The 24,910-nt window shown below is 33.4% G+C and overlaps 4 protein-coding genes across 6 annotated transcripts; 1 reads left to right on the top strand and 3 right to left on the bottom strand.

Annotated features, from left to right (window-relative positions):
* Positions 1 to 1,511: 1,511 nt before the first annotated feature.
* Positions 1,512 to 4,486, bottom strand: LOC125847851 (uncharacterized). Its single transcript, XM_049527564.1, has 5 exons — positions 4,243 to 4,486; positions 2,671 to 2,769; positions 2,475 to 2,583; positions 2,325 to 2,396; positions 1,512 to 2,195 (listed from the first exon to the last, which is right to left on the bottom strand). Exons 1-5 carry the CDS (start codon positions 4,422 to 4,424, stop codon positions 2,184 to 2,186), a joined length of 474 nt encoding a protein of 157 aa, XP_049383521.1. The 5' UTR covers positions 4,425 to 4,486; the 3' UTR covers positions 1,512 to 2,183.
* Positions 4,487 to 11,199: 6,713 nt separating this feature from the next.
* On the bottom strand, positions 11,200 to 12,605 carry LOC125847850 (uncharacterized). 2 transcript variants are annotated; one of them, XM_049527563.1, is made up of 2 exons: positions 12,047 to 12,604; positions 11,200 to 11,231 (listed from the first exon to the last, which is right to left on the bottom strand). In XM_049527563.1, the coding sequence occupies exons 1-2, from the start codon at positions 12,513 to 12,515 to the stop codon at positions 11,215 to 11,217; spliced, it is 486 nt and encodes a 161-aa protein (XP_049383520.1). In that variant the 5' UTR covers positions 12,516 to 12,604; the 3' UTR covers positions 11,200 to 11,214. The 2 variants fall into 2 exon arrangements, with proteins under 2 accessions (XP_049383520.1, XP_049383519.1); XM_049527562.1 differs by lacking the exon at positions 11,200 to 11,231 and adding an exon at positions 11,312 to 11,550 and having other exon boundaries at positions 12,047 to 12,605.
* Positions 12,606 to 16,397: 3,792 nt separating this feature from the next.
* On the top strand, positions 16,398 to 20,732 carry LOC125847523 (B3 domain-containing transcription factor FUS3). The gene is given in 7 exon segments (XM_049527124.1): positions 16,398 to 16,565; positions 16,567 to 16,812; positions 19,649 to 19,738; positions 19,823 to 19,923; positions 20,043 to 20,089; positions 20,195 to 20,271; positions 20,352 to 20,732. Coding segments are annotated over 7 exon segments (1,053 nt in total). The 3' UTR covers positions 20,676 to 20,732.
* Positions 20,733 to 21,506: 774 nt separating this feature from the next.
* On the bottom strand, positions 21,507 to 24,531 carry LOC125847847 (mitochondrial phosphate carrier protein 3, mitochondrial). 2 transcript variants are annotated; one of them, XM_049527557.1, is made up of 7 exons: positions 24,121 to 24,531; positions 23,343 to 23,704; positions 23,217 to 23,260; positions 22,221 to 22,435; positions 21,970 to 22,094; positions 21,774 to 21,857; positions 21,507 to 21,741 (listed from the first exon to the last, which is right to left on the bottom strand). In XM_049527557.1, the coding sequence occupies exons 1-6, from the start codon at positions 24,397 to 24,399 to the stop codon at positions 21,797 to 21,799; spliced, it is 1,086 nt and encodes a 361-aa protein (XP_049383514.1). In that variant the 5' UTR covers positions 24,400 to 24,531; the 3' UTR covers positions 21,507 to 21,741; positions 21,774 to 21,796. The 2 variants fall into 2 exon arrangements, with proteins under 2 accessions (XP_049383514.1, XP_049383513.1); XM_049527556.1 differs by having other exon boundaries at positions 21,507 to 21,857.
* Positions 24,532 to 24,910: the final 379 nt, after the last annotated feature.

Here is a 24,910-nt window from a genome sequence, read left to right on the forward strand (position 1 = left end):
TAATTACTTGTTCACTTTTGAATTAACACACCTATTAAGAAAATAATTATTGACATAGTAAGTTTACCATTTTACCCATATTAATTATGAAGTTGATGAATTAAAAACATAAGATTTTCAACAAGTTCTACCTTTTTCAAAATAATTAATTGACGGTATAATAGGTAAAAAAAAAAATTGTCCTTTCTTAAATTTGTCAAAATGGACAAGTTATTAAGGACAGCTAAAAAAGAAAAAATGGACAAGTAATTAGAGACAGAGGAACACCCAACATATGGATGGTTCATGAAATTTGCATGTCACATTATTTCTACCTTTAAAAATGCGTATTGGAAAGCAATACTCTTGATTGAAGGCGCAACACATTGCCTCGCCATGACCAAATTAGCTTGTGTTTGGACTGGTAACATAAAATTATGATTTTAAAGTAACATTTGAATATGTAATTCTTTTGATACTTAAATTTATATTTTATTAAAAAAGATTCGTTATTTTGAATTTTATGAAAAAGACTATATATATATATATTAGTCGAAAGGATTCTATTGGAAAATAATTAGTTACTACTAGACTAATAGATTTGTATAAAAAAAAAATGTCTTTGAAAGTTTGTAATGAAATACAGATTTATGTAATTTATGAATATGGTACTTAAGGATGTTTTGATAACTGTAAAGAGTTGCAGGAATTAAGAGTGTTCCTCTGGTGTTAGTGAAGAAGGCGGGCGGTATCAGCGAAAAGCTAGCTTAAATCATATATTGTTGTATAGGTGGGACTAATGCAGCACTGATAACTGTGTCAAAGTATTGCCCCGATTTAGTTTGTTTCATATTGAACATTAGATGTGATGTTAGACTAAGCAGCCACTTGATGAAGTCATGCAAAAGGCCTCAGACTCTCTGGTCTTTTTAACTGATCAAGTATTCCTTTAATACGCTAACCATAGACTATGCTGCAAAAAGTTGTGTTGAATGGGTGCAACAAACTTGATACAAGTAATTAACTAGACTAGTATTCTGTTCCCTCTATCGCCTTATAAACAAAATGGCCATTCTTGTAAATTAAAGATAGGTAGGTTCGTAATACAGTGGAATTTTGTCATTTGTAATTCAATGTTTCTCTCCTCTACGGTCTGGATTTACACGGAAACTTTTTCTTTCCTTGGAAACCGTTGAGCAAGACAAGAATGCGTTTACATCTCAATTAGTAAGGCATTAAAAATCAGGAATTATGCTTTACGGATGTAAACTTACCCATCCATCAGCACCAACACATAATACTCTGTATATCCAAAGAAACCCGTCCACAACGGCCAAGTGCTGGTTACAAACAAGCATCCTAAAATTATTACAACTTTCCTTACTTAGACCTGGCCATCTTTGTCAGATAAACAATTCTAATCTATCCATCACCCGACCAGAAAAATATTTCACACCTCTTAATAATGAAATCGCACAATTCAAAGTGTAAGAAAATGAAATTGTTGATGCTCAAGAAGCAAGCCAACCACAAAAAACTTAGGTATTCAAGGAACCCAGTACAAAATTCTCATAAAAAGTAAAAATCTTAGCTTAGAGATCTGCCCAAGACTAACATCTCAGTCTAATTACCTGCTTGGATGTTGTTACAAGTGTAAAAGTTAAAACTGGTACATAAACTGTTTGACTAACAAGGACAAACAGAATAAGCCTGAAGGTTTCCAAGCATTCTTGTCTCAATAATGACCAAGTTGCAAGCCAGCTAATTTGTATTCAGCGCTTCTTTTTTGCAGCATTGGACTTTGAAGGGCTCGCAATCAGGTAGACAAATAGAACCACAATTGAGATCACAGAAATCAAGGAACCATATTTTGCCATCAATTTCTGTAAACAAGGTGAGATAAAATGAGGTCCGAATTCTCATAATTATCAAATATTTCCATTAAGTACCAAGCACATGGGACATGTAAAATGCAGAAATTTTAGATTCAACTTAAAATGTCAAACTTAGAGGGTGCGCTCAAAGAGATGTTTATAAGATGAATTTTCCATCCCTGTACCCCTCGTTCTTTCTGAATTCAGATGTGTTTTTTCCTAAATCAGATATTGATTGATAACCTAGTAACGGGTTACTTCTCCAGTATTTGTATGTAATCTTATGTAACTGTAAGCATTATCAAATCTAAATATTATTGTAGGAAGATGTCATACCTTTGCCTGTGAATATTCACCAAGAGTTTGGCCAGTCCATGCAAAAAAAGGAAATTCATCTCTTAGCAACTACAATTAGCAAAAAATGTGTTCTGTAGTTCGTGCAGCTGCAGCTACTAGTATTTGAGCGCTTACCCAGTCAAACTTCTTCTCCGGAGGCCTATCAGCTAGTATGTCAAGAGGGAGGATCGGAGTTGAGAATGCCTCCTAAAACGAGAATACTATTGATCAACACCATCCATATCAAGCATACCAAGTAGAAGCATATAAGCAAGAATGTCAAACCTGTAGAGCAGCCTTAGTGGGAATACGGAATGTTATGACCGCTGGTGCCCCATAAAACACTGTTTTTTTCTTAGCTTCCAACTCAAAGGAATGGGAGAGAGAAGCCCCACTGACATCAGACAAACAAACCAGCATGAAAAAGAGACAAGATAAAGAAATTAAATAGTCAGATGCCACCAGTGTTAAGAGGACTCACGCGTCCAGCCTTTCCCATGACATGGATGTGTTACCAGCGACAATTTCAAATACATCTTGAGACCAGTTATCATCATAAAGACTCACATCGTATGCCGTCCTGAACAAAAAGAGCTTTTTCATGTCAAAGGCACATCATCGGTAAATGATAATGCATAGAGCAACTGGCAGAAATCTAGAGGTTCGAGAACAATTTAGAGTGTGTCAGTTGCACAAGAAAAGGTAAAAGAATCTCGCAAAGTCATTCTCTAATTAGCTAATGAGATTCTTAGATTCCTAACTGTTCACCACATTGAAGCCAAGGAATTAGTCTATCCCACACATGGTTCAGGAACGAGCACAAGGTTTGAATCATTTTGAAATGTACTGAGAGAGAGACTGCTGATGACGTGAAAAGAAAGTGAGAAACACATTATTATTTAGAAGGAAAATAATATTTTCACCAAATATCACTAGTGGTTACTATCTTACCCCCAAGACTTAACAACCAAATTTCAGTCAAGGTGACTGTATTTTCTTGTAGGAAATCTCTCATTAAGCACAAGGGATCCAAACAGCTGACTTGGACGGTTTCCAAATCCCTTTACTTAGCAATTCCTTATTTCCCTCTTACCAATCAAGGGAAAAAGTGTCCTTTTCTCTCCGATCACATTCAGCAATATCATCCATTGCTACCTAAATCCAGACAGATTGATCTGGTGGAGAAAGACTAAGGTACATAGTGTTATCTGAAACAGGTGCTGGCTGGAGAGTTTGAATACAGGATTCCATTGATATTAAACTCAGAAAAATAGGACACAGGAGTTAGTCTTTCAAAAATTAGAAAACAATAAGACCAAAAAATTATAGACTACTCATTGTCTGTAAAGCACCCAAGGATGACTTTTAAAATGATTTTGTCCTTCACAAACATTGTCTACAAAACTTATATGCATAAACACATTTAGAAGAAGATAAAGATTTTTTTGATTGAAAATATTTATTTGTTTCACGATAAATTACTGAGAATTGGAGGTGAAGTCAAAAAGGGATTCCAGTCAAGATCATTTTGCAATTTGTTGTCTCTTTTTCCAAGGATGCTTCAGCTTCAGGAAGGTGAAAGCAATAAAAAAAACTTATGGGGATTTCAATAAGAAAGAAATCTGATTACACGATTAGTAATTGCACTTCCCCTATACGGTAGTGTGGAGGAAAAAGAGAAGATAATTCAAATAATTACATTTATTAACCCAATAAAACAATCAGATCAAGAGAATTCGCACCCCTGTTTGGAAATGGGACAAAATGAAGACTGAGATTAAACTAGAATAACTTTCATTTCCTTACCAATTGAGCAAAGTATAGTTGTATTTATTAGCTTCGACTCCATAAATACAGGTAGGATAAAGATGCCTCAAACAATTAATGCTAATTACCGCAGATTATCTAGGTAATCCTTTTCCTATTATGGAAACAGGAAACAAATTCGGACTAATTGAAATGAATGACAGATTTAGGCAATCAAGGCGAGAGATCGGCATTTGTGAAAACAAGGAAGTTGAGATCTGAGTAAGAAAGGGGAAGAAAAGCATACGCAGATCCTTCGTTGTAGATGTCGATGGAGATGGAAATCCGTTCGATGTCGGATTTGAGTCGAGTAAGAGCGGCCTTCTTGTGTGCGACAATAAATGGCCCGTCAGAGGCTGCGATTGTCCATGAGAAACATAATAGAGCTAATACGGTAGCTAGGAGGAACTTCCTCGCACAATCCGCCATGCTTGCTTAACACAGATACAGATTCAGATTCAAATATGACCAAGACTTTTCAGCTGGCTTTACCACTATATTACATAGGCAAGGGGTTCTTAGCATTTTGCGTCGGAGAGGTACCACGTGTTCCAATATCATTGGTCCAGTGACGTGCCTTGCTCCAAACTGGACTGAAGAATATGGGCCACTTGTTTCTTTACTATAGCATCATGCATTAAGCCCAACTTCTAACTCGGCCCATCGGGTTAACTTCACTAATTGCCTAAAAGGAAGTGGTTTTTTTTTATTTATTATTTTTTTCACCTTCTTAACAATTTTTTAAAAATAATATAGCCTGTTTCAAAAATTTTGCTAGGCAAAGCTTTTATTGGTTAATTGGTAATAAGTTGTGAAAATAAATAAATTTGATCTATAAGCATGTATTTATAGGCAAAAGCTATTAGTCATGCATGATTGACAATATGCGCCAAACTTTTGTATCAAACATTTTGCTTATAAAACAGTGAATTTATTAATTTACCATAAGTTTTGTGTTTATGGGCAAGGCTAAAAGTTACGTTTGATGGACAACTTACGTTCTTTTCTATAATTTCTTTCAAGTTGAGATTATTTTTTACAAATTTTGTGAAGTGTTGATAAACATTCAAGGTTGAGACTTGAGTGCTTTTAAAAACACCACACATCATTTTCTGCAATTAGTTTGTGTCAGGGGCGGAGCTACATGGAGTCTGAATCCCCTTCATCGAAAAAATTACACTATATATATATATATGATCAATTTTTTTAATTTATATATATATATACACACTTAACAATGACCCCCCCCCCCCTCCCCAAGCATAAGCAAAGGATTTGGCTCAGTGGTTAAGGGAGTTCAACATTTCACAAGTTAGTGTCGCTTCTCAAGTACAAATCTGGGTGGCAACATTTTTTTTCATAGTTTCAACTTCGCGAGTTCGAATATCGCTTATAGGTTTTTTTCTATTGTTTCAGCCAATGTTTAGTTTTATTTGTAAATAAATGAAACATCCGGTTTATTTGAAAATCTATTGGGATATATTGAAAAATAAATTTATTTACTATTTTTATAAAATCAAGTAAAATTTATAACTTTTTTAAAGTTTTCATAATTTAAATTTAAAAAAAAATACTCTCTCAAACTCATTTTAAGTCGAGCGTTTAATTTATAGTTGATTAAATAATAATATAATTATAAGTAAGATTAAATAAATAGGTGTAATAATTTAAAATTTATAAATAAAAATAAATAAATTTATTTTCTATTTTTATAAAATTAGGTAAAATTTATAACTTTTTTAAAGTTTTCATAATTTAAATTTTTTAAAAAATATACTCTCTCAAACTCATTTTAAGTCAAGCGTTTAATTTATAGTTGATTAAAGAATAATATAATTATAAGTAAGATTAAATAAATAGGTGTAATCATTTAAAATTTATAAATAAAAATACTATTGTTGCGATATTTTTCAGTCTTGATTATTATCTTCTCAACGCAAATTTTATTGTCTACAGTGAGATTGGATTTGAAAGTATTCCTTAGTTAGTTTCAAAATTGAATAATGTATATACACAACAATGATGAAGACAAGAACATAATTAAAATTCAAAAAAATACGTTTTCTCATACTCATTTTAATATTATGTCAAACACAAACTTCCTCGATTTTATTGTTTGTTTTGAGAGAGAGTTGAATTTTATTTAGTTGCTTATATCGAATTCGATCCGTTTATATTTGACCCGTCCCAACCCACTTATTGTGAATACTACTAGTGTGCTTACTTATCTTTTTGAACCCACTAGATGAAAATCTTGCCTCGGCCATTGGTTTGTGTAGTTGCAACACTACTAAAAATATGCAAAAAACGACGGACAAAAAAGCGACGAACATTGTCGCTCAAAAAAGCAACACAATTTGCCACACTGTCACTCGCTTTTTAATAAAAATAATTTTTTTCTTTTCAATTTGAGTTATATTCGATTTTGTTAGTTAGTTTTTTGTAATTAGTTTATTGAAAGTGTGTTTTATTGATTGTTAGTTTGAATGATTGATTTTTAGTTAGTGAATGGATTAAAGATTTTTTATTTTAGGACTGGTTTGAATTTGGGATTTTTTAATTTGTGAATTAAGATTTTTTTTAATTTGATTGATTGTTAGTTAGTGAAGTGTTAATTTGAAGTTAGAAGTTAGTAATTGATGTGTTTTGAGTATAAGATGGATGTTTGAATGTCATGACTATTTATTGATGAGGTTTTTTTCGAATTAGTAATTGAAGTGATTTGAGGATAAGTGAATTGTGTAAATATTATTGAGTTGAGGATTGATGAATAGTATTTGAAAGTTGAAATTAGATTAGTTGAATTTTACAACTTAGAAATTCTTCAATTTAGTAAGTTGGAAAGTTGAAGTTAGAAAATTATTAGATTGTACATGAAAGTTAGATTACTTTGAAGTTAGAAAAATATTGGATAATATATGAAAGTTGAAATTAGGTTACTTGAATTCTTGAACTTAGAAATTCTTGGATTTGAAGTTTATATATAACTAATTTTAGAAATTAGATATGAACTTCAATTTTTGTATTTTAGAACTTTATTAGGTTGTTAGCTTTAGAAATCTTGAATTTTTGGATTTCAGAACTTTATTAGGTTGTGAACTTTAGAAAAATCTTGAATTATTGTAGGATATTAGAACTTTAGGTTGTGAACTTTAGAAATCTTGAATTATTGTAGGATTTTAAAACTTTAGAAATCTTCAATTGTAGAATTTATGAACTTATTAGATTGAGAACGTTAGAAATATTGATAATTAAAATGTAGTCTTTATGAACTAATAATTAAGCTTGAACTTAATTTGAAGTTTGAATTACTTTTAAATCTTATTGACCTTGATGTATTTGAACTTAATTAGAACTTTGAACTTAATTTATAATAACTTGAACTTAATTAGGAATATGAACTTGAAATCTTGTTGACCTTAATTAGAACTTAATTAGAACTTAAACTTTTAAATTTGAACTTAATTTAAACTTTGAAGTACTTAAAATCTTATTGACCTTAATGTATTTGAACTTAATTTAATATAACTTGAATTTAATAACGAATATAATTAATTATTTAAAATCTTAAACTTAATCAGTGTTTCTGAATTAATAAGCTTGAACTTTGTAGATCTTGAAATGTAATATTTATGAACTAATTAGAAGTAATTATAAATATATATTACCAATATAAATTAGTTAATGTAGTTAAAATTATTATTTAATTTAATTTATAACTGAATATCTATATTTTTGTAGATGGATCATCGTTTGTGGATGTATAGTATGCCTTAGGAAACTAGTAGTGGTTTGAAAACTGAGTTTATTGACGTTGTTAGAGTTTTTATTGAACATACAATGACACTTGATATTTTCAAGAATAATGGATTGGTTAGGTGTCCTTGTAGTGCATGTAGATGCTTGAATTTTTTTTAATTCAGATATAGTCATGGTTCATTTGTACCGTAATGGATTTAAGCCTAGATATTTTGCATGGGTCGATCATGGAGAAAGAGATGGATTGCATGATATATTTTATAATTCAATGCTCGTGGATGAATATAATATGCTTGCACCACATGGCCATATTAGGGTTGAACACGATGATATGATTAAACATGATAGGATTCATGAAATGATCAATGATGCTTTCGAGGTTCAAGGTGGAATGGAACCTGAACAATAGTTTGATGAAACTCCTAATAAAGAAGCAAGACGCTTCTATGATCAATTAGAAGAGCTTAGTCGTCCACTATGTGAAGGGAGTCTGCATTCTGCCTTGTCTGTTGTAGTTAGATTAATGAAATATTAAATCATATTGGAATGTTCCTAATGCGGCTATGGACTCAACGGTTGATCTTTTGATGAACTAGTTAATCCAGAGTTTAACATACATAAGAACTTCTATCAGTTCTAAGTTAGGATTGATGTATGATAGAATTCATTGTTGTGTCAATGATTGCATGTTGTTTACAAGACTAGTGAATTAGAAAATTGTATGTTTTGTGGACATGCTTGTTATAAGAGGACTCATGCTGGATAGATGTTCCCAATTAAGGCGATGCATTATTTATCTATTATTCCTAAGTTAAAGAGGTTGTATGCATCAATAAGATTTGCTCTACCTTTGATATGGCATCGTAAATACAGAAGGCCATCGGGTGTCTTGTCTCATCCATCTGATGGAGAAGCTCTAGGTTGTGTTATTACAAGTGCTTATAATTCAAAAAGTTTTATTAATGTCTATCTGCAACCATTGATAGATGAGCTCAAACAATTGTGATTTGAAGGCGTACTGACTTATGATATATCAACTAAGTAGAACTTTGTTATGTGTTGTGTGGTTGGATGACAGCTGGAAAGCTAACTTGTCTGTATTGTGTGGAAAATAGTAAGACATTCATTTTAAAGTATGACAGAAAAAATACATGGTTTGATTGTCATTGTCAGTTCTTGTCAATGGACCATGACTTTAGAAAGATGAAAAATGCATTCAGGAAAACTAAGATTGAAAATGACTCCCCGCCACCTCCATTACTCACAGGGCATCAAATTTGAGAGAGAGTTTCTCAATTACCTAAAGTTACAAAAACTTCACCTTCTAGGCTTCCTGGATATGGTGTTGAACATAATTTGACCAAACAGAGCATATTTTGAGAGTTGTCGTATTGAAAGGATAATCTGCTACGACATAACCTTGATATGATGCACATTAAATTTTTTTTTTTTGACAATTTGTTTAACACAATGATGGATGTTAAGGCAAAGACAAGATAATCCAAAAGTTAGAATGGACATAAATGAATATTGTAGGAGAAAAGAGTTTTTGCTGCATGAATTACAAAATGGTAAAATAGTTAAGCGTAAAGCCAGTTTTTCATTCACATTAGATGAGAAACGTGAAATTTTTGAGTGGGTTAAAAATTTGAGGATGTCGGAGGACTATGCTTAGAATTTAGGAAAGTGGGGCAGATATAAATGAAGGAAAATTGATAGATATGAAAAGTCATGTATTCATGGAAACTTTAATTTCTATCGCTTTTAGTCATCTACCCAAAAGAATATGGAAACCAATCATAGAGATACGTCTTTTCTTTAAAGATTTGTGTTTTGAAAAGTTATTGAAAAATAGTTTAGACAGGATGGAGGAATATATTCCTATTATTACTAAGTTGTAGAAGATCTTTCCATATGATTTCTTTGATGTGATGGAACATCTTCCTATTCACCTTGTACAAGAGGTCCGCTTCGAATAAAATGAATGTATCCATTTAAAAGGTAACATTGAAATATTCACCACATCCACCAGCAACTAATAGCAGTAGTTCGCCGGCAGAAGAAATCAATCTCCTTGCTAGATAGATGCCAAACTTTTCGTCAATCACACAACAAACTTATACCCTTTTTTGCTTCCCCTATTCTAAGTTAAATTTTTGTGGGCTATTATTTTTGTAGTACCAAATTAATCGTTATATTACAAAGAAACAAATATCCAATCACGAATTGGCTCGATTCAATTTGAAAATTCTAATTCAAATTTTCATCTAAATTCGATCCATTCTAGGTACAATTTGATCCATTATACCGTTATACAAATCAATTTGATTTTAAAGTTTAAACAAACAACTATTTTCATTTCAATTTTGGAGCAAGCATAATCATAAGTAACAAAGTCATAAATTTTCAGGCATAAATAACCAAGATATAATCATAAATGGCAAATCAAGAGCTTGACAAGTTAAGAGTTTGTAAGCATAATAGCATATTTTATTGATGCATACATATTCTACACGCTCAAAACAGATACTCTTGTATGCATGATCCACAATTTGAGTATCTTAACAGCCAAGGTGAGTGACGCTATGCTTTTTTACGGAAGTAAGTTAATCATCTTCATTTGGTATAGCACTCTCACCATCTATTCTTGCGCCTAAATTTTATTTTAAAAAAGAACAAGGTACGTTTCACATATTAATCCAAAATTATGAACAACTTGGCAATCAATGCTAGTCCCCCGGCCCTCACTTTAAAACTTCAAAGTACCAATAACATTATTAGCTGCAACCTCAGTCGCTAGTTAACAAATTGGAAGATTCTCCCACTTCCACCCTCAAATCTTCTCCAAAGACAAACTATCCTCAAAGATTGAAGTACAAAACTAATTTAAAATGCTCGTACTCCACTTCTATTATTATATTATACATACAGGGAGGACAATTCAATTTCAACATCACCCCCTCCTCCGGACAGATTCAAGTAAAAGAAAACAGCTCAACTGTAGGTAGATCTTGAAGAGTTTACCACAAGAAATGAGCAAATGAATCAAGGAAAAGGTGCTCCATTGTTGCCAAAAAATGGTCATACTATCTAATCTGCATAGTTTCCTCAATACATCACTTTCTATATTTATTCAAACTTCTATTAAAACAGATCAGCAACTTGCGCTATGAAATCCAACAAGAAAGAACAAATCTTTTGCAGAAACAGAGTGTTTCCCATAGTGCCTTTTGCTTTTTCAGAAGTCAATATTTTGTTGGAAACAAATATTCACTGAAAATCTTATTCCCCAGCAAACTTTGGTCTATCAGTTCAATAGACTGTTATGTTAAATCAAGTTGTTTATATCCTCCCTAGGTTCAGATTAGAGCCAACCATGCAGTCATAACCTGGTCATGTATGCCCTCCTTCTCTGAGTTCAAGACTCCTAAATGCCTGTTTCCCTAACCATGGTCATATCTCAGACAGAGGAACTAACTGCTTAAAACCAGAGCTGATAATCAGTCAAGCTAGGTCAAACAAAGAGCAGTAGTGCACACACATGATTTTGTAGATGCTGGCATCTCTTGAACGACCAAAATAAGTGGTTAAAAAGACAATATGAACATCGTAATGTTTCATGCAAATGGAAATGAGATGACAAAATCAGCAGTTAAGGATTGGTACACAAACTTGTTAAACATCAAGAATGGCATTCCTCCAAAGGACTAGTTCTTACAACACAGAAACAGCCTGATTACCAAACAATGACCTGTTCTTCCGCATGTACAAAAGCATAAGAAAGAGTGGTAACATCCTGTTAAACAACAATTCAGTACTGAATTAGGCATGAAACTTAATTCCAACTGATACTGCATTTACATAATTGCAGAGTATGTTAAACATCTATCTATCTTAGACAGGAAACATTGATGTCAAATAAACATTTCATTTTCATTTCAGACATAAGGCTATTTATCACCGAGTTCATATAAGCCAATCTCAAAGCCTACATAGAAGATGCCACACTTGCTACAGCCTACAGATAGCAATAACAATTTGTGAAGCATAAAAAATTGAAACTATGAGGGAAGTAAACAAGAGCAAGAAACCAATTGTAAGAGATATTAATAAAATTGGTTAAGGGTAATATAGTTTCCCCAACTACATAGATCCAAGTCGAAATGCAACTATTGCGACTAGGAGGATGAGAAGCTGAAAGACTTGTCTTATCTAAATACTGAAAGCTTTAAAACATAAACATAGCGCATTTTTGGAAGCTCAAAACTCAATTAAGCATTTCTACTTATCACCTTTAACGGGATCATCAGATATCTTAAGGCCAGATTGATGGGTACGCCGTCGAGTCCTGGAGGGAATAATGTTACCCAAATCGACTTCGGCCAGTAGATCGTCGGAGAGGTCAGTATCAGTATCAACATCAGAATCGCTCCCAAAATCACTAGAATCATCATCGTCAGAGTCCTCAATCAACTTTCCCTTCCCCTTGTCATCCCTTAAAATCCCTTTTCCCTTACGATCGACTTCCGCCTCTCCATTGGACTGCTCATCTTCTTCATCATCACCTTCATAGTCATCTTCATCATCTTCTTCTTCGTCCTCTTCAACTTTTTTCTCCTGGGCGAGTGAAGAATCAGTAATAGAGAGTTTTTGCTTCTTGTTTACATCGTCTTCGTGAGATTTGGCAATGGCTTCTTCTGCTTGGGGCTTTCTTTTTAGGGGGAATGTATGTTCTTCTTCGTCTTGTCCCGCTTCTGCCATTCTGTTTTCAGAGGAACACCCCAAACTAGGGTTTTGCGCAGTGCCGGAAACTCCACCCTTTCAACTGCGCTTCCGCCTCCCTTTGAGAAAAGGCTCAAAATAGTCCTTCTGTTTAGGATTAAAACTCAAAATCATCCTTAAGTTTTCAAATGAAGCATTAATAGTTCCTCATATTTGTAATATTGGTACACTTTTGATTCTCCTTCAAAATTTTGCCTATTTTTTAACATTAATTTTTTTTCATAATTTATGTATGGAATGTTTAATTGTCATTTTATATATTTAATGGAAATAATAACCCCATGTGAGAGATTGTGAGAAGAAAAACACTTTATTTTGTTTAGTAGAAATCATACTGCAGGTACAGTCGAGAGGTTCATCACGACGATTTCACGTACAATTGCAATATCATATGTTAAAATATTCTTAGTTTAGCTACAGTAATATTTATATTGAATAGAACAAAGTGTTCTGCTTCTCACATTCTCTCAAATATAGTTATTATTTCTACTGTGACATTCCTTACATAAAATTATGAACAAAATTAATATTAAAAAATAGACAAAAGTCTAGGGGAGGACCAAAAGTGTACCAATATTGCAAACATGAGAGACTATTAGTTTTCATGTGAAAACTCAAAGATGACTTTGAGTCTTAATCTAAAGATGAATGACTATTTTGGGCCTTCTCTCGCCTCCCTTTCAACAATTTTCTTTTCTCTTTTCTCTTTATAAAAATAAATAAAAGTTATTACTCTACTATTATTCTAAAATAAAGGAATCTATTATTTAAAAGGATTCTGAAAGCTTTGTTTTAATGTATGTTCTTAAATCAAAGTGCATGACACATTATGAATAATATTTGAAAATCAATATTTAGCCATAAAAAATACTAAAATCAACTCAACTTATATTTCAAATTTAGAAAATAGATTATAAGTTATTTTCAAGTTGTATTTAACCACATTCTACTTTATTCCAAATATTTTTGCAAAAAAAATTACATATATAACCACATCTTCACTTTCAACTCAATAAATTTCAAATAAGTGAAAAATATCTTAAATCTTAATTGCTTTTTTTGGAGCTCTTTGTATCTGAACTTAAATAGTAAGACAAAAAATGTGAATCATGATTTTCTGACACGAATTTGAATTTGACCAAATCCAATAAAAATATTTGACACTACCAACACTAACATCATACCTAACAAAATTCACAAATTTTGAGGAGAATAGAGTGTGCATAGCCATAGACTAATACATACCTTGCATAGGTAAATAAATTATTTCCAAGAAATCTTCAACTCAAATGCAACGAATAAATAGAAAAATGCTACTTAAAAAACATACAACTAGTAAGTTAAATAAGGTGAGGAATCACCTACTATAAAATAAGGTGAGGGATCGCCCCCATCGAGAGCCCAACCTTTAAAAGTAGGGCCTGAAATATATAAGTTTAAATTATAGGAACCACATATTATAAGTACTAAATAATATCCTATTCCTTCTAGTTTTCTATTTACCAAAAATCTCTTAAAAATGATGTTTGCGGGATACATAGCGTTGTGCACGGAATACATTAGATTTGATACATTCTACATAGCGGGATACATAACGTTGTGCACGAGATACATTAGGTTTGATACATTCCACTTAGCGGGATACATAGCGTTGTGCACGGGATACATGCGGGATACATAGCGTTGTGCACGGGATACATAGCGTTTGATACATTCCACATAGTGGGATATATAGCGTTGTGCACGGGATACATGCGGGATACATAGGTAAATAAGGGATTTTTGAAAATTTTGAAATAAGTAGGGATAAATGGATATTAAGGTAAGTAAAGGAGTGTAGTTAAGTAATTTGTCCAATATATAAATCAATTGGACCAATTAACAAACAAATTAGAAACTAATAATTTACTCTTTACACTGTGATTTATGTAAGTTATACATAATTAAAAGAAGTACTCCGATTAGAAATATAAATGGATGGATCATCGATGAAACGACATTTTTCTATTATTAATAGAGGGAGCAAAGAACGGATTTTGCTCTCTTTTACAATTAAAAAAATAAGGGTCCAATTCAGATCAATAATAATTTTATCTAAGTAAAATTTTGACTCACAAATCATACTTATTAATAATATAATAATAAACAAGACGACTACTATGTGCACGTTACTATAAACAACAATATTAATTCTTAACACTTGAATTTGCTTAATACAAGAACCATAATCCAACCTAACTTCAAGACTAAAACCCCTATCCTATGAGAGCCCTCCATTTTATTAGCATACTCCCCTGTGATTTCCTCCGTAACTTCATATTAAAGCTAACACTGAATCCATTTTAATTGTTTTTTTTGTGTTTATATAATACATCAATATTTTAATATAACAATTTAGATTTTAAAAGAAAAAATTGGATTGCCTTAAAATCTTTGAGGAAACGATTTATTTTGAGATAACCATGAAGGTGAAACAAGATTTAGATTAAGGGTCTGTTTGGAAAGTCCCCAGGTAATTGGAATTGGTGTAACAGTCTAATAATACACATGCTAATAATTACATTAACATGTTTGTTAGCCACAATGTAATTACATATGTCATGTTTGGATGAACAATTGCAATCATAAAATTATATTAAATTTTAAAAGTAAAAGTTAATCATTAAGAATTAAAAAAAAAGTTATTAGACAAATAAGAGCCTTTATAAATTATATTAAATTGAATATTTAAGATATATATTGTCTTTTAAGAATACATTAATAAGCATATGTTCTTAACTAATATTATAAAATATAATATTTATATTTTTCAATGTAGTATATTTTAATCAAATTAATCATAAAACTAAAAGTACAAAATTTCTATGAACGTTAAGAAATGCATGTCTGACAAAAAGATTAATAGTATAAATATCATGTCATAAAATTATAAAACATTTGACAAAAAAGATAATCTATCAAGACTAACTTTATAAAAAAATAGCTTGCAATGTAAAATATCTAGTTAATACTCTTAAAACAAATGAAACTGAAAATGCAACATAAGTTAAAAATAAAAAAAACTAACATAATACTCTTATGTCAAATTTCAACATAACATACATAAATATGATTTATTTTTATTTTTTTAAAATGTAAGTCCATAACTTTATTCAATAATAAATTCTACTTTAATTTAAAAATTAGTATACTAGTAAAATTATACTAATGAATTTTTTAGATAATACAAAAAATTGCATGGAATCAGATGAAGTAAAAGTTGAAAATGAAAAGGAAATGATATTAAATAAAAATAAAATATTTTTAGAAAATATTAGAATAATAAAAGTAACAAAAATAAAAAATATATTAAAATGGAAAAAAATAAAAATAGAAATAAAAGGATGAAATTAAAAAAATTGGAGACCTGCCAATTGACCATGTAATTACAGGGGGAACCAAACAATGTAATTACACAAAATTCAATTAGCAGGGTGTCCTTCCAAACAGGCTCTGATATTTTTATGTCAGGTAATCATAACAATTGAGTATGATTTTTTAGATAATAAATGGTTGATATTAATGTGACTGATAATGAATTAGGCAGGAAGAGAGGAGAAAAGGTGGTTACGTCCATGTCCGATGGAATTAGAAGTTGCATAATTCATAAACTGTGTGATGGAGTAGAGTAGAGTAGTTTAAGTAATGACTAATGAATGACGGAAACTCCAAAGCTAAAAGAAAAACACCATTGATTTGATATCAGAGCTTTTTCAACACCTGGCTTGCCTTCCCTCGAACACTTGCAAATTGAAGTTTCGACCGTTCACACTTAACAAAGACAAAGTGACAACTCCTCACCCACTAATATATAGTGAATGAATGAATCCAATTCCCGACTCCCAATGGATTGGCTCATCAACGTTGCACAAATGTCAGTTGAATTTGTGCAATGTAGTCATAATTGCACTATTCTCCCACCCACATTTCTCAATATCACTAAAAGAGAGGAAGAGAGCTTTTATTTTTTTTATTTTTTACAGATTGAAGAAGCAAAGCATTGGTGATGGCGATGATGGAGATAACCGAGGCGTATGGAGTGATGGCAGATGGAAATAATATTGTTGTAGGGGACAACAACAACAACAACAACAGTATGATGAATCCTCCCACTCCCACTCCCACTCCCACCAAAAGAAGTCGCAGCCAGAGGCGTAGGCGTTCTTCCCTCAACTTCACTTCCCTGGATTTTCTCTCACACGTGCCACCACCTCCTCCTCCTTTGCCCGCCGCACGTGTATGACCCTCTTTCTCTTTTTTCTTTTATTAATAAATTGAAATCATAGCAATTTCTTAATTTTTGGGGGAAGACTAGAGTTTAATCTTTTCTTTTTTTTGGGGTCCTTAGCTTACTCTATTTGGTACTTATAAAAGTAGAAATAATGTGTATGTATCGGATCGGACCCGACCCGACCAGACCATCACCTCACCTGTTAGCTTTCTAGTACACCTCAGGAAAGTGCTTATATTCTTTACAACTTCCCCCTCTACCTTGTCTATCTCACACTAACTTTTTTATGCTTAACTCTGTAAAAAGTATTGTAATTATTCCTATTTGAGTGTCATCTCACAAAGATCTTAAAGTTACAAGACGTCTTACTTGTTGTCTTTTGGTTGAAAGACCATGTCATCGTGCTGTTCGAGGTTCATAATAAGTGTGACAAAATGAGCCAAAACAACTACAATATCCATTTATTATTTGTCAAACAAACGATCCTTTTCCTTTTCCAATACAAGTAGACATTGGATTGGCATGACTTATGAGGAAATTATATATTAAAAAGTCCTGATCAAAAATTGAGGAATGACTTTATGGATCGATTGCAAAGGGCATAACACATAAGCATGCCATCAAACTTGGCCTCAATTGGCAAGTAAGCGCTCCAACTTTGAAAGTGTACGTGCATCTAGACATCTCAATTGACAACTAAACACACCAACTCATTGTGTCTCATTGACACCCGACACTCTAGATGATCATTTTGTAATTTGGAGTGTTCAACTGACACAATGGAGACAAATTGGGGTGTCTAGATGTGCATACTCAAAATTGGAGCCTTTACTTGCTAGCAAAGGCCAAGTTTGAATGTATGTTTATATATTGTGCCATTATAAAGCAATAACTAAGTAGACAACACTTGCAAGAAGGCAAATTAAACACCCAATCTAATCTCCTTGTTGTATGGAACATGACACATATACCATGAGTACACTTCAATTCCGACCTTGCTGTGTAATTAAATTGCATCGCTAGAATGTAGCACATACCGCTACAAGCGCACCTCAACTCCAACTTGTTCGGACTAACTATATGGTTCTTCTATATTGTTCCATCATATCCCATTTCTTTCCAATACTTAGTACAAATTGTAAAACATGAATTCTCTTAAACTAGAGATTGTCTTGATCTCATACTTGTCCTTACACTAACATACAAACTTCAGAGCAAACTATAAGTATAAGAATAATGTTATTTCACATATTGGACTCATGAGAGACCAATAGGCTTAACAAATGTAATAGAAACCAACATAAACTACACATGTTGGCACTTGTTAAATTGTATCATTAGATATGTATTGGGTAGTGGGTGAAAGATATTGACAACTATGGTGCAATTATAATGCCTAAAGTGGCCGGTTTACTATCAATAATGCACTTACCTCCTCACCATGACCCAAGAAAATTCAAAATCGCATGAGTAATGTGTATTGACATATGGACTCATATGATACATATAGGATTTAACATAAATAGAAAACAACATAAACTACTCATGTTGGGGCTTGTTAAATTGTATCATTAGATATGCATTGTTGGGCGAAAGATGTTGATAACTATAGTGTAGATATAATGGCAAAGGTAGTCGGCTTGATATCAATTAATGCACTTCTCTAGCTCCATGCTTTGTGACTTGTGCCGTTATTAGTGAAAACTTGAATAGCATGAGTGAAGTCATCTAAGGTCTAAGATTTATTTGAAGGAGTGCAAATAGAGAAATATCCTCTATTACATTATTTTTTTTGGAAATCCATAGCTGTCAATCAGCCAAATTAGAATCTAAATATAATGAGAGGCTATAAGAACTTTATTCGGGAAATAGCTAAAATGTTATAGTTGTGTTCTTACATGTTACTATCAGTGGCGGAGCTAGGAGTTTTAATAAGGGGGTTCAAAATCTGAGAAGTAAACACACAAATTAATGGAAGGGGGTTTGACATCTGTTATACATACCTAAAAAATAATTTTAACCATGTATAAATAGTAATATTTTCCGCCGGGGGGGTTCGGATGAACCCCCTAAGTATATGCTGCCTCCCGCCCTGGTTACTACAGGACTGTAAGTCATAAGTAGCATCTATAGATCTTGCTGCCCACCTAAACGATAGGTGTGTGGTGGATGTGTGACGTTTTTTGTGCACCTATCCCAAAGAAAGAAGAACGAATGATATGCTTCCCTGCCAATCATGGTTTTACCACTTGTTCCTGATGGATTGGGCTTATAGTCATTTTCTCTGTGCTCATAGACTTAGTTACCATGTTAATTAAGAAATTAACTTCTAAGGAACATTGTCTACCAATCAAATTCAACTACTTTGCGACCTGACTGAGTTCATCTGTTGAATTTGATTATAAGATTTTCTGAAGATCATTCAAGTAAAAAGGTGTTCCTTAATGGCTGTTGGAAGTCAGAAATTTCATCCACTGACCTGTTGTCACATCTGTTTGAAGAATTTGGAAATAGTTGGATTCCCATCAATGAATAAGGAAAAATATGAAATACCTAGCTAGCTTAATTATATATCCGGCCAGTCCACAAAGGAGCAAAAAACCTATATGCAATAATTTGTGGGATATAGGCATGATGCTTTATATGTAAAAGACAATGAAGCTGAAAATTTAATCATTCTATTGAAGCAAACTAATTGCAATGAACATTTTGGTCATCTATCCTTGGCAATGTAGTTCATTTGATACCCTCTCTTTCTGGTAAACAAACAATACATTACATTTTCCTCTTGAGATCACAATTGATCAGCTAAATACATTAATAAGTGTTGTTTATGCTTCAGGTACTTGAACCAACGGGGTTCAGATTTCTCTTTGACAAGCAGCTCCAGAACAGTGATGTCAGCTCCCTGAGAAGAATCGTTGTGCCCAAGGTGATGATATGCATTTAGAAACATTTGTTTTTAGTATACATTGAAGTAATAATTCTAACATTTCTATGCTGTGGTTAATTTCAGAAAGCAGCTGAGCGATATCTTCCAGCTCTTGAGATCAAAGAAGGGTTCCCCATCACAATGGATGACATGGATGGTATCCATGTTTGGAGTTTCAGATACAGGTTGGAGGTCGCCTTTTAACTTTCCAAATTTACTTGACGGAGTGATGTTTTGTAAGTCATGTACGTAGATTCAATTGTCAAGACCAGAATATTTGATGAAGTTACTCTATTTTTTATAGGTACTGGCCAAATAACAGCAGCCGAATGTATGTGCTTGAAAATACTGGTGAGATCTCCACAGCTAGCCCTAATTTCTTTCCAAGTTTATTTACTACTATGCAAAAGCTAATTGCTATTAACAGTTGGATTTGAAACTTGCATTGATGGTCAGGTGACTTTGTCCAAACACATGAATTGCGCCAAGGAGACTACTTTGCACTCCACTACAATGATCAAAAGCAGATTTATGTAAGCTTGCTCTTTGGTGTGGCGTAGTTTACTTTGAAGCAGTTTGTCAAAGGCTATATATGGATATGTTTTGTGTATAGGGCATTGAAGCGAGGAAAGCTGGAAGTGGAGCCGTATTCCGTGGTTATGAAGCGGAGGACGTGATTTTAACTGATTATGCACAGGCTGCAGATGATGGGAATGGAGCGCTTATTATGAATGAACCAGAAATGGATATGTCCAGCTTTTACTTCCCTGCAATGGACAACGAGATGGGCATGTCCTTCATTTATGATACCAGCTTCTGGAACGAGCCTGCCTTCGATTTTGTAGGGGGTCCTATGACCTATTACTCAACTAATGTGTATCCAATGCCAAGCTTTGGGTCCATTGAAGACAGCTTCAGTGTTGATGATTTCTACTGAAGACATACTACTAATCCCATGCAGCCTTGTAATCTAATGCATACTCTTACCAGTAGCGTTTTGAAGCAAAAAACTGATACTCCACCTACTAGCACAAGAAACTTTACTAGTAAGTTAAGGTTTCTGTTTTGACTCTCTACTTTCTTAGGTTGGCTTTTGTTAGTTTGGTCAAAAACTCTTTACTAATAACCTGGTGGAGACTTTAGAAAAGGAAAAATATGAAATAAAAAAATACTTCATTTAGCACTAAAATGTGTTTGATGTTTGTCTCGTCTAATTAAAATATTTTACTCCAATGGCAGGCAGAGGTGTTTACCAATTATTTTTACAAGTTACTCATGTCTTGTAGTTTTTTGTTTGTCTTAGAGAGGAGTTTTTTCATAATTTTGTTTTGTTTGGTTCAAGGTAGGAAAATTCTATCAATAAGGTATTGTAGCGAACTAGTTTTCTACATCTCACAGCTCATTTTCTGTTCTATGTGCTGGCAGCTAACAAGATTCTTTAAGTTGATTATAATTGTTCATTTTTTTCCTTTTGGTGCAAGTAAATATTGCTTCAAAAATTGATTACGCTATTCAGACGGGGAATAGCACAAGAAATGACAATAAGAACCTACAGATTAGGTGCAGGATAAAACGATAACAGGGATAGGGTGGGTATAAGGGTCCCTGCCTGCCAGAGTCGCAAAACAAGCTCATATAACAGTGGGAATTAGAAAAGGGATTAACCAAAATCATTCTGCAGCTGTGGCTCCGGAAAGTTTTTTTAAAAAAACATATTTTGGTACATTGAACAGTTAAAATGGACAGAGCAAACATATAGCCTCAAATATACTTGTTATTCCCGTCTCGAATGGGAAAAGCTTAGCATCAAATTGATTTTGTATCTATTCTAACAAAAAAGACATCCGCAATGCTTAAGTTTTAGGGGAACTCCCCCTCTCCAAAATCTCAAAATCAGAGAAATATAAAATTGTAAAGATTGTTGAGCGAAAGAACACTCTCCAGCTTACTACGAAAGAGCACTAAAGAAACATCTGCAATCTATGTTTATTGTTTAATCTGGAGAAGTCTTCTCTTTACTACTTTTAAACTTGGTGAAGAATTAATTTGTTCTCAATCCTACACCTTCGCAACCTCAGAGTCAGCAGGTACAGCAGGAGCAACACCACCAGTTGTTGGCCTACAGATCGAGTCAGAAAAAATAAAGCAAACATAAAAATTAATATCTTAAAGAAGACTGATACAGGAAAAAGCAGACAGGTTTAGAATGTCCAGGTTTAGAAGACACTTACAGCCCAACAAAAACCTTGAAAGCATCATAGATTCCCCATTGAGCACCAGTAAGAGTTCCAATCATGACAATACGTAGAGGTAGACCACGGGTAAAGAGACCCAATACTCCTATCTTCTTTACGGCCTGAGGACATAGTTTTTTTGTTAAAAACAAACGGGGGGTGCACATGGCGGATTAATGACTTGAGGACATATAAGAAAATTGAAGGGGAAGAGAAAGAGATGGTCCAACAAACTACTAAATGCTTACATCACCAACAGTTGCACCCTTCGCATTGTTGAGGAATGAGACAAGATTGTCAGCAGGATGGGATACAATAGCACAGAAGACACCAGCTATATATCCACCAGCAAAACTAATACCAAGTTGCATAGATTTGCTGCACTCATTTTTAGGCTTTGGGACTGCATGCTTGTAGATCATCTCCACAATAGTCTCAAAGGACGCAAACTTCATCATTGTATCTGCAATTTTAGATGTTTAATTCTTGATGTCCAATAAATAATAACTAAACCAAGGTCACTACTAAAAGAACAACAGCACAACCAAATATGCACTAATAAAACAAATACACAGTGGTGTGATAAAATAGGCATTAGGTGAATTACCAACACCACTCAAATTTATCCATCCTCTAGAGCCTTAGCAACCAATAGCAGAAAAAACATCATGACATGGAGGACCCAGCCCCTTAATATGTACTGTATTACTTTATATCACAGAGGCCAGAGCTAGATTTCTTACATTCACCTAACTAAAGGGAAGCCATTACCAGAACAAGAAAGAGAGAATAATTTCCATCAGCAATGACAATTAATGACTGCTGCGTCCAAACATAAGCCCTCATCCAGCCATTTTACACTCCCAAACATTCTGGGACCTAGAACCCAATTATAGGAACTATTGCACAATTCTAAATAAGGTGACTGACCCAATATAATAAAACAGAAAAGGAGAAAATAATCTCTATTTGTTCTATTTAACAGAGGAAGTAAGAGGCTATTTTGCTCAAACAACTATTCCAAACTAGCACAAGCTCTTTCTGAGGGTAGCGAGGTGAGGTTCGCATTTGGAGGTTTAATTGTTTTTTAAGACAGGTTCAACTAAACAACCATAGGTTTTATGAATTCTAGCAAACATAAAAAAACTTCACTCATTTGAGTAATCATACCCCTACTCACATAATTGAATTGCCCAAGTAATAAACAAGTTCTTCAATGATAATTAACAGATGGTTCCACTTACATGGAATCTGACGTCCCCAAAGAGGTACCAAACCTTTGTACAGGCTGCACAGATGTACCAAAATATAAAAATCTGTTCTATAAGGTACATATTAAGGAATGTGCAAAACAAAGATACATAGCATACCCCATGGGACCTTCAGATCTAACAAATTTCGGCAATCCATCTGACAATCCCCTAGCAAAACCAGGCTGTGTCTGAACACGAACCTTTACAGCTTCAAATGGGCAAAGAGCAATATCTGCAATCACTTCAGCAGATGCAGAACCAGCAAGGTATATCAGTGTTTTGTATTTTGCAGCATTTTCTGCTCCCGCAAGGTCAGAGTAGTACTTCTTGAAGAATTCATAGAATCCAAACTTGCATGCACCCTGAGCACTGTAACCTAACAGGGTAGGAACCCATCCCCTGAAGAATCCCCTGGGACCTTGCTCCTTAAGAAGAATGCCAAATCCAGATGATATACTCTTGTATTTCGCAGGGTCAATCTAGTAATTTATACAATTTCGGTCAGTTTAGATGCTTCATGACTAATGTAACGTAAGAAATAGAAACAATACAAGATAAAGTTTCACTAGTGGGATTAGACTAGGTTTGTTGTTGTATAGTTTCAGAGATAAATACAATCTATCCTCCCATGGTCGAGAAAAGCAAAGGGGATAATAGAGGTTGCACTAAGATCTGAAACAATAATTTTCCAATTAAAATCTTAAATAAAATACAATAAGGCGTCTTCCTCTCCTCCATCACAGAGGAATGGCCATAACACTACATTAAAAATTTAGATCTAGAAGATGAGCAATAATATACAAGTCAGATCAGATATAGAGAGATAAATAGAAGAATGAGTTGAAATCGTGTGAGAAATGGACAGATCTGCAAATGATATGAACACAATTTGTACCTGCATGTTACATTTGACGAGATCGAGTGGAGTGACAGCCATGTGAGTTAGACCACAACTGAGGATGCCACCGAAGGTACAGGCAGCGTAGAACTGCGGGGAGTACATCTCGATCTTACCAGGTTCGGTAGGTGCCGGAATAAGGAGGTTGTTGTTGGCAGGGGGCAAAACATTGGTGGTTTCTGGAACAGCAAGGGTTTTGGGAGTTAAAGAAGAAAAAGAAGACGTTGGGGAATAGAGAAAGCTGGGAAGAAGGGACTGACGGCGGGAGTTCTCCATTGACAGAGATCGAGATCGAGATCGGAGAAGGCAAATGAAGAAACCTGAAAATCTCGTCTCGCTCTCCGAGTACCTCCTTTTTCTCTTTCGACCTAAAACAATTTCCACTCTTTTATACTGCCCTGTCAACCATTCACTTTGCGTTATAATCACGGAGTGACATATAATATCCCAATTTACCTTTATGACCCAAAACCTTTTTTTTTAAAATCAAAGTAAATGAACCATCCGTCATGTTAGGGTTCGTTCCGCATGCAATATGAAATTAATCGTCATATAAAAATATAATATGAAGTTTGAAATTTTGTTTGTACATATAATTTAGATATTTTTATGTCGTACGTTTTCTTAAACATAAAATTTTTTTTATAAATTGTAAAAATTATTAAAATTGTCTCAAGTCTTTATACAATCGTACAAAAAAAGTAAAAGTTTACAAAATCACATATTATACTATCACAAAGTTACTCTAAAAATTATAACATTTATGGGCAGTCTTCAATAAAAGAAT

This window comes from Solanum stenotomum, chromosome 12, assembly GCF_019186545.1.
Source record: "Solanum stenotomum isolate F172 chromosome 12, ASM1918654v1, whole genome shotgun sequence".
Taxonomy (NCBI): Eukaryota; Viridiplantae; Streptophyta; class Magnoliopsida; order Solanales; family Solanaceae; genus Solanum; species Solanum stenotomum.